Genomic DNA, 10,446 nt, shown 5'->3' with positions numbered 1-10,446 from the left:
TAGCAGGAGCTAGATTTAGCTGACACAATCTTGAGAAAGAACCAGTGGGAAGAGTCACTCCACCCAAAAGGCTTACTGTTTAGCTACAGTTATCAAGGCTGCATGGTGTTTGTAGAAGAAGGCTCGGGGTCAAAGGGGCAGAACAATACACCCACACAGGCATGTTCAACCGACTGACAGAGGTACAACAGCTATTCCGAGGGGCGACAGCCCTGCAAACAGCACTGCAGGAATTAGATATTCTTGGGCCAAAATAAGTCTAAAGCCAGGAGGTGGCTGGCTCAGGTAGAGACTGCTTAGCATGCTCTGGGTTTGATCCTTAGACCACGGAAGGTGTGGAGGGGTGGCACAGATACTTGAACCTCACAACTCAAAGAATGCAAAATATAACACTTAGGGGAGGAAGAAGCAGAGCCTCCGCCGAGACAAGGGCTAGGCAGAGATGGAGCTCTTACGTAATATCAAACTCAGTGTGAGAATCAAAACAATGCCTCAGGAGCCGCAGGCAACAAGGGTTGCTAAGTGAGTCTCGGGTGTCTAGGAGGGACAACAGCAGGCTGTGGCTGGGAGTCTGGCTCGATCCAGGTGTGTCACATGCACGGACACTGTCACCACAGACCACTTGGCTGAAGTCTCACCAGGCTCCCTCAAAACAATGCAAAACACACAGTGAGCAAGCAAATACTAGTCAAATCCACTGACAGGCAAATCCAGGTCAAGCAAGAATTGGCTTACCGTCAGCCCCCTTTCTCATGGAGTTTCTGTCCCTAGAGAGGACATTCTCTTCACTCCCTCAAGCCCCATGCCTCGAGCCATGGGTCCCAAGAGGACAGGTAGAGCCCACGTCTCACTGCTGAGCAGCAGTTCTCACAGAAACTCAGCCCCACCAGTGCCTCCTGTGCCTCTCTGGGAAGCAAAGTCGTCTCTACCGTCTGGAAGACTTGCAGGTTGGGAAGTCTCTGGAGACAGGTCCATTTGGTAATGGCCATTTTCACCGAAAGCCTCTAAAATTAGTAGGCCTGGTGCCAGGTCCACAAACTACATGAATAGCAGTGTGAGCTCTTACCCTCAGTGAGTGACACAGCTGGGAACTTTCTTTACAGGCTCCCCCAGTCCACCTTTCACATGCTCAGTCCAGGAGCCCTGAGAGCCTTTACTCTACCCTCCTTTACCCCATTACCATCAAGACAGTGAGAACTCCTCAGAAGACAGACCCTGACTGCCTCTGTCCACATCACCCCACAGTCCCGACTGCCTCTGTCCACATCACCCCACAGTCCCCACTGCCACTGTCCACATCACCCCACAGTCCCGACTGCCTCTGTCCACATAACCCCACACCCCACAGTCCCGACTGCCTCTGTCCACATCACCCCACACCCCACAGTCCCGACTGCCTCTGTCCACATCACCCCACAGTCCCGACTGCCTCTGTCCACATCACCCCACAGTCCCGACTGCCTCTGTCCACATCACCCCACAGTCCCGACTGCCTCTGTCCACATCACCCCACAGCCCCGACTGCCTCTGTCCACATCACCCCACAATACCTTGTCTAGATTCTGGCTACATTCCCACCTGCTTCTCTAACTCCATCTGCAATCTCCAGCCTGAGGAGGGCTTTAAAGCAATCAAACCTGTATCCACTGCTTAGAAGTCTTAAGTTCTTGCTCTGGCTTACAAGATCCTCTCTGGCATGGGTCCTGCTCTCCAATCCGTTTTCCATCTATCTATTCCTCCTCTTTCCCTGGCTCTTTTGATGGCCATTCTTGTTCCTTCCTCTGAACGTTTCACCAAGAGTGAATGCCCTGTCCAAGGGCTGACTGCTGAATACTCAGGTCTTGGCTCTGCCTTCTCAGTGCAGAGGACTCCTCCTACTCCACAGCCCCCATCTCCACAGACACCTGTCGCAGAACTGCTGCCGTGGGCCTAAGGACATACCATGAGCTTTGCATTCAGACTGGCCTCAGAGTTGCTTTGACTTGGGCCTTGGATGACCAGACCTTTGTCAACCTGCATTAATGTCTTTATATGGAGCCTTTCCTGAGCCACCTTTGGCCAAGTACACAGCTGAGACCATCCCCAGGGCTATCAGTCAAATGCTGCCTGCCAGGTACATGCCTTGTCGCTCTCAGAGCAAGTGTTTACACAAAGATGGTTGGGCAGTGAGGCAGTGTCCACCCTAACTTTCCTGTCTGATGGCCTCATGCTTGTTCATGCGGTGTTCCCTCCTGAAACAGAGGCTCCCCAGAAGCAGGGCTTTGCCTGCCTTGCACATCACTGTAAAGTCAGCATACAGTAAGTATTGAACACTTTGCATCCAATTTTCACAATGCCCTGGAAAAGCTGTTTGTTCACTTATTTGTTGTCGTCCCCCCCCCCCTTGTATAATTGAGTTAAAAGGGGCTCAGCTTACAAAACTTATTCAGGAAATGGTAAGGGTCCAAATTCAAATGCAGCCTCATCTAACTCCATAGCCTGTGTCCCTTCTACTACACTGGAATGAGGGAAAAACACAGTTAGAAAGCTGGTCCTGTGTTGCAAGATGAAGGTGAATATTCTGGATGTGGTAATCAGATTGCAAATCATTAAAGACATGTAGCATCCCTCAGAGACTCAATTGTTAGTACAATGTCCCCAGCACAGAGACTGTCATAAACATGGGTTCAATGAATGGAGAACTGCCATGTCCCTTTGAGCTGGAAACACAAGTGGTGGTCAAAATTGACTCAGAAACAAAACTGTCCTCTTTTGCTCTTTATTTCTAGTTATTTGCCAACTTTTAAGGAAGCCTAGTAAAGCCCCATCTTCACAATTTCTAGATGACTCTGAGCATTTTCTTGGTCCACTGTTTACTGAAAGAAAAAGCCTCCAGCCTGTGGGGTTTTCAAGGCTCTCCAGCCTTCAAAGACACACCCTGGATCGTGCCAGTTCTGACTCTTAGAAAAACCCCAAAGTGATTTGGCCTAACAGTCCATTCTTTTTTGTTTTTATAATTACATTTATGTATTTATTGTGTGTTATATGTGGGGGTGGGGTGGGATGTGTCACAGTGCATATATGGAGGTCAGAAGACAATTTCAGAAATAGGTTCATTCTTTCCACCATCTGGGTCCCAGGGATTGAAGTCAGGTCATGAGTCTGACTTGGTAGCAGGTGCCTTTACCTGCTGAGCTATCTACCTAGCCCTACAACAGAGCATTTTTGCCTGGTATTTTGGAGAGCTCAGAAAAAAAAAAAAAAGTCAAGATCTTTATGGTTATGGAAATCATAAGCTGGAACTACTACATACTTCTCGATAGTGTTGATTTAACTATCAGCCTTTGTTAGTGGTTAGGGGAGATGTGCACAGAAAAAAAAAATTATGTCTGCAGATCTCTGGGGAAATGGGGATATTACTTGGCAAGGAACCACAGCTTGACCAGCCTAGCTTCATCCAAAGGGTAGTATACTCATTACTGCTCAAACACTTTACTACAAGCAATGAAGAATAGTTGTTAGTTGGATCTGCCTATGTGACTTTGGCTGCCGGGACTGAACCTCATGTTGGCTCTGTGTACTTGGTTTATGAGACTGTCAAGGACACAGCTTGCTCAATTCACTTTGTATGCACTGTATCAGGCACACAGATGCCGAAGAAATGGTACAACTGCTCACACTGATGTCTCTGGAGCACTCAGCCGCTGTGCTGAGCCTCCAGCCCATCATCCTATTCCTTTCTCACACAACCCTAAATTTTCCCCACTTTACAGATGAAAAAGCTGAAGGTTTGAGACCAATAACTCCTGGAAATTATGAAGACAGTGCAGCAGCTGATGCTCAACACACAAAAAGAGTAACCTTGGCCAGCCTGCTTCTTCCTCTGCTCCCCTGAAAGCAGAAAACATTTCTTTTGCCTTTGGCTTCCCTGTAGAAATGTTCTAGATCAGAGCAAGCATCTCTGAGGCCTGACTGCCTCAGTTCACATCATCAGAATGCTACTCTCTGCCTATGAAGATGTTTTCGGCTAGCATTGATGGACCCAAATAGGCTCTAAGTCATCATGGCTATGCTACCATCCAGAGTCAAGTGTCAGCTGGAGAAACATACCCATGCACTTGCTTCTGTTTTCCAAATTATGAGCTCAACTAGTCAAGGTAAACTAGATAGGGAGCCTGAACCTGCAGAGTAGTAAGGCCCTTTCCAAACCAAGGAGGCCAGCAGGTGACTGGACATGACAAACCCTCTCCTAAGCACATTTCCTTAGAAGCCAGAGGGAGAGCATCCGTTGGGCACCTTATTTCTCATCTTACATCCCTACACCTGGGCTGTGCTCTCTGTCTCCTCCAGGGGCAGGAAGGCAGGCACAAGAGTACCACCTTATACTGAAAAGATAATGGTTAGGTTTTCCAGGAGTAGTGCTTGAACTAAATCAATAAGAGAAGGGAAGGTCTTGCTGAATATACGAGGCTGGCCCAGGACTAAATCTTCCTTACCCTCCCAAGTGCTGGTACAGGCATGTGCCACCACCATACTCAGCTTTGAACTGGACCTTGAAGGGCAAGTAGGACAAGCCAGGCCAAAAAGGGCAGGTTAGATACTCCAGAGGGGGGGACACCACATGAAAAAGTGAGTAAACTGCAACAACCACAGAACAAACTTCCTATGGGCCAAATGCTGTCCCAAGCACTGTATAGAAAATATCTTGCTTCGTTTCACTGACTTGCTTACATTACTTTTCTGTGTCCTTGTTAGCAAGTTAATCCATTATAGGGAGAAACACCCCTCAACTCCTACCTCTGTATCTCCATTGCTTAGAACAGTGCTTGGTATGTAGAACAGATTGCATAAACATTTGTCTTGTTTTCCTATCCTTTCCAAGTATTTAGAAATGTTTAAATTCATGAATTGTAACGTCAGGCTGACTATACAACCTAATTCTTAGTATCATATATGAAGCAGAATATAAAACATCAATGCATGTTTACACAACAGGATTTATAAAACTTGAAATTGATTTTTACCTGTATTTTATATTTGCCTAAAGTCTAAAGCCTTGGTTTGACTGCTTCAATGCTGGTGCCAGCCATACAGAGTGAAAGGATATTTAGAGCTGTTTATGAACAATATTTGGGAGTTCTAGAAAAGCCGAAAGTTAGAAATGAAACTTACAGCTATGTGGGAAACTTCACATCTAAATTTTTGTATTAGCTCAAGTATACAAAGCATTCTTCCTTTGGGAAGTTCACAGGGATCCTGGGATCAGATCAGGTCCAGAGATGTCCCAGCCAAGACAGCCAGCCATTCTTCACATAGTCACACTTGGTTGCAGTCCATTAAGTAGGTCTCTGCACCTATGGAAATGCCAGGTGTGGTGGCACAGTCCATGAGCTCCAGGCCAGCCTGAGCTATATAGAGACCATTTCAAAATAAAACCAACCCCTCAGACATTTGAGCACTGTTGTGAAGAAAGGACTGGGGAGGTGGCTTAGCTGGCAGAGTGCATATCTAAAATGAATGAGACCCTGGCTTTGATCGCTAGCACTACAGAAACCAAGAATGGTGATTCATGTACCTGGGAAGATCGGAAGTTCAAGACGATTTTTCGTTACATACCAAGTTCCAAGGCAGAATGGGCGTCGGGTGGTGGTGGCACATGCCTTTAATCCCAGCACTTGAAAGGCAGAGGCAGATCTCTGTGAGTTCCAGGCCAGCCTGGTCTACAGAGCAAGTTCCAGGACAGGCACCAAAGCTCCACAGAGAAACCCTATCTTGAAAAACCAAAAACCGGGGGAAAAAAAAAAAAAAAAAAAACAACACAAAAGAGGGGGCTATGCGTCTTCAAAAAAAAAAAAAAAAAAAAAAGAGAGATGTTGTACATAAAAAGGTTGTGTGAGAACACAGTGAAGAAGCCTCTGCAGAACAAAAGGCCTCAGAAGAAACCAACCCTGTCTACCCTTGGACATGCAGCCTCCAGAGCCATTGCTTAAACTGCCCAGTCTGTGACATTTTGTTAAGTAACAAGAGCAGTCTACCATGAGCGTGAACAATGGGTAGGAGCAGAGAACATTTCTGCTTGCACTTACTTGTCTAACGTCCACGGATTCCTGAACACTGCCTTATACTTAGAATCCTTATAATAATCACCTTTGCTTTAAGCAAACTCAAATTATCTTTTAAGTAAATAACATATTGAAGTCTAGATAGCTCAAAGTTAATCCCTGAGTCATAAACACCTTAATTTTTTATAATTTATTTTTTCTTTGTATATGAATGTTTTGCTTTCACGTACATCTATGTACCATGTATGTATGTCCTCACAGGCCAGAGGTTATCAGATCTCCTGGAATTGGAATCACAGTTGTTGGGCACCATGTAGGTGCAGGGACTTCAATCTGGGTCTTCTGGAAGAAAAAACCATTGCTCTTAACCACTGAGCCATCTCTCCCATCCCCTGAAAGTGTAAGTATTTTAAATACTTTAAAATCACTTCCAAATGAGGACCTAGGGCACATTTAATCTCTGCCCTTTAGTTTCTCACTGTGGATAAAGAGCTTATATACAGTTGGAATCATTAGGAAGCCTGGAGGCTCTCTCTTTACTACTAGTAAAGTAGTCTCAATATTCTAGCACTTACTTCCTATAGTGAAATTATTTGCTGTAATAATAAAAAATCTCCTGTAGATGAAATTTCCTGTGTTCACCTGGAACCAAGGTCCCACTTATAAAATTCCTGTGTCCCACCTGACCGCTCAGACCCAAGTAAACAGAGGCTTGTATTAATTAAAACTACTCAGCCATTAGCTCAGGCCTACCACTGACTAGGTCTTACACTTAAACTCAACCCATTTCTGTTAATCTATATGTTGCCATGCATTCCGTGGTTTTACCTGTGTGCCATTACATGCTGCTCCCTGGACAGTGGGCTGGCAACTCCTGACTCAGCCTCCTTCCTTTTCCCAGAATTCTCCTTGTCCCACCTATACTTCCTACCTGGCTACTGGCCAATCAGCATTTTTATTTATCAACCTATCAGAGCAACACATATTCACAGCACACACAACATCCCACAGCAATCTCCACAATTGCTGACCTTAGATTCCCAACAAGTACTCACACTGATTGACAGGACCCCTCTCAGGATGACTCACCTGCAGAATGAATGCTTCTCTCCACACTAATTTTTATATTCTAGGGTAATATCCCACTGGCTTACTGGGTTGGTATTACTGGCAGGACGGGGCTTATTGCAGTCATAACTTTTGTTATTTGTAGTACTGGGGTTCAAACCTAGGGCTGGGCAGTTACAATCCCACCCATTACTGGGCTCCTTGGGCTGCTTCTTTTGTTTCTTTTTCCTCCTCCACTTTTCTCATCTTATCCTTCTTTGTTCTTCCCACCATGTACTACTGCCTATGACGATCCCCCTGGCTGGCTGCTTGGTTTTAAGTGGGTCAATTCTGCAATGGCTGTCCTGCAAAGGCAATATATGTAAGGGTGTCTGAGGCCCTGCTAGGAAAGTGCAGGGCTTACCTTGAGAAAGGTTCTCAGGTGGGTTCTAAGCTCCTTAGTTCTTAAAGGTGGATCACTAGAAGGAAGGAAGGAAGAAGTCTGACAGCTGGGTTTGTGAACATGTTTATCTTTGGTAAATGTGCATGTGTGAGGGACTAACTTACCAACATTGGTTCTTCCCTTTGTTTCATATTCCTTAGAGATGCAACAGAGGGCCTGGGCCATGCTAGGCAAGACACCTATTACCTGGTTTCTAAAGACAATGTCTTCTGTGCATGGCGGCATACGCCTTTAATCCCAGCACTTGGGAAGCAGAGGCAGGCGGATTCCCAAGTCTATGTACTGAGTTCCAAAGTCTACAGAATGAGTACAAACAGCCAAGGCTATAGGAGGACCTTATTTAAAATAAATAATAAAAATAACAATAAAGACAAAGTCTCACTATATACTCAGGTCACTATATAGCTCAGGTTAGCCTTCCAACTTGTGATCCTCCTGCCTCAGCAGTGAGTTCTGGGATTAGAGTTATGTACTACTGTATATGTCTGAGAATATTCTTATAAAGCATGAAGACGACCATGGGTGATCCTAGCTGATCAGTTGAAAGGTTTCCCAAACCAAATAAAACAAATCATGCCAAATCCAAATTACAACACTTTATTGCAGCATCGGCAAAGGTCAGATTTCTGAAGCTGGTGAAGATTGGGCAGCATTTCCATGTGAAATGTTACAACTTTACAAGTTTTGTTTCTTATTGAAATCTACATGCAGAAACTGAAACATGGTAAAAGAAAGATGCAAAATAGAAAAAAAGATGTAATCGAGTTGTAGCATACAGATGTGTTCTTTAACTAAATCACTATGCCTATTGAAAGCAAATGAAAGATACCTATCCTAATAAATTAACAGACTGTCAGAAACAGACTAAGAACCCTCATTTCTACTGGGGGAAGGGGGAGAAAACAAAATGAAACGAAAACAAAAGCAAAGTAAGAGCTCTACTTGTTTCCATATTTTGTTTAGACACAGAGGCTGTAAACCCATGAAGGTCAACAAAAGACTCTGATCCACTTCTTGTTGTCCTTGTCGCTCTTCCGTGACATGCTCCCTGGCACGCTTGGTTTTCAATGATACTTACAATGGGCTCAACTGTATCCCCGTTCTTAGCTGGTGTCAGACTTTTCTAAACCATCTGAATTAATGCTCTGCATATTAACAGTCTTCACATTTTCTTTCACTATAATAGGCAATTTTACATCACTGACTCTGATGGACAAAACAGGTTTTTCCTCCCTCATCCATTGTTCCTCTTAAAACAAACTCCTTAACAAAACCCTTCCTGGTGGCTTATCTGGCATTTGTATATCTTTCATCATTTTGTTGTCCTGCATGTAAGTTTTTACTAGAAGATTTTACTGCTTGCTCTATACTTTTCTACTGTAGTCCTGGAGCCCCCAAGTGTATCTTCTTCCAACATGGGATGTTCAATTCAGAGACACTGTAACTTAAATCAAGTTTAAAACTCAAGTTCATTTCCCCCATACCATTCCCATCTCAACCGTGTCTTCTCTGGCTCAGTCATCTCATTGACGCTCTTCCTGGTGTAACTGCTCTGTAGTCAAGTGAACCTTCTCATTTCTTGACTGCCATTCTCAAGAGAAGATTAACCCTCACGTGATTTCCATTACAAAAGGCCTTTCTGCCTTGTCTGGAAGCGTCGGCTTGTTCCGGTGTTGGCAGAGGCTGGTGTTTCTGCCTCTTGGCCCCAGCCTGTCCCAGGTTTAGATTCGCAACTCTCTAGACCGACATGCTGAGATGTGTCCGCTGCTCTCATTCAATTGCTGGAGGACTCCACTATCCACAACATCAGATACAGGACCTAATGAAATGACACGTGCTGCTGGATCAACGTCTCCTAAAGGTACAAACAGGGTGACGTTAGGAACTTTACTACTGCAGGACAAGGAAGAGTAAGGCACCTGACATTGACTTCTCCAAGTAAATGCTTTTCGAAGATCATACAAGTTCTCCATAGGAGGTGTGCCCCTACACCCTTTTGCAGCTAATTTCTCTGTCTTCCACCTTCTCCCTCTCCCATACTTTTGATATGGTCATATGGAGGCTAACCTGGCCTTCTACTCACTATGTAGCTGAGGATAATTATGAACTCCTGATTTTCCTGTCTTCTGCTCCCAAGTCATAGGATTATAACAGGCATGTGCCACCATATTGGCTCTCTACAACTAATTTCTAAGATGTTAAGAAATCACAGTTTATGAGTGGTTGATTTGTGTATCACCAAAATGCATATGGTGAAGTCTAACCTATAAAACATCAGACTGTAATCTTATTTGTAAACAGCTGTTGGGCATATGTAATGAGTTAAAATGTGGCCATGCTGGGATGGGGTGGGACATGATTATGTTCTTATAAAATGAAGAATGGACACAGAGATGAAATAAAAGAAAGTATGGACACAGAAAGAATGCTATGGGGAGATAAAGACACAGACTAGGGTGATACATCTACAAGCCACCGATTGCCAGCAAGCTTCTGGGAGCTGGGAAGCCTGAACATGTTCTTCACAGCTCAGAAGAAATCAACCTTGCTGATTCCCTGGCCTCACATTTCCTGTCTCCAAAACTTAGACAACAAACTTCTGCTGCTGAAACCACTCAATCTGTGGCACTTCATGGCAGCTTGAATGAACTTCTACATTATGTTTTACAAGCAGCAGGTTATAGCAGCAAGAAACTTTCAAGGGATAAAATATAAACATGGAGAAGTATATCCTGAGCTGTTATCTACCAGAAAAAGAAAAAACAAAAAACAGAAAGAAAAAAAAAAACCTCCCAGAACTGAACTAACTGACTAACTGAGCGTGTGTGTGTGTGTGTGTGTGTGTGTGTGTGTGTGTGTGTATCAACACAAGCATTCCCTAAAAGAAAGAATTCA

The 10,446-nt window shown here is 44.4% G+C and overlaps 1 protein-coding gene across 10 annotated transcripts in view; it reads right to left on the bottom strand.

Moving 5' to 3' along the window:
* Positions 1 to 8,132: 8,132 nt before the first annotated feature.
* Positions 8,133 to 10,446, bottom strand: part of Upf2 (UPF2 regulator of nonsense mediated mRNA decay) — a 122,634-nt gene continuing 120,320 nt past the window's right edge. For all 10 annotated transcript variants that reach the window (XM_076572766.1, XM_076572769.1, XM_076572767.1 and 7 more), the window contains one exon: positions 8,133 to 9,406. In XM_076572766.1, coding sequence (XP_076428881.1) covers positions 9,397 to 9,406 — 10 coding nt within the window. In that variant the 3' untranslated portion in view covers positions 8,133 to 9,396. The remainder of the gene's footprint in view (positions 9,407 to 10,446) is intronic.

This window comes from Peromyscus maniculatus, chromosome 5 (assembly GCF_049852395.1).
Source record: "Peromyscus maniculatus bairdii isolate BWxNUB_F1_BW_parent chromosome 5, HU_Pman_BW_mat_3.1, whole genome shotgun sequence".
Lineage (NCBI taxonomy): Eukaryota > Metazoa > Chordata > Mammalia > Rodentia > Cricetidae > Peromyscus > Peromyscus maniculatus.
Note: the sequence above shows the minus strand (reverse complement) of the source record. Positions and strands in the feature narration are given on the sequence as shown.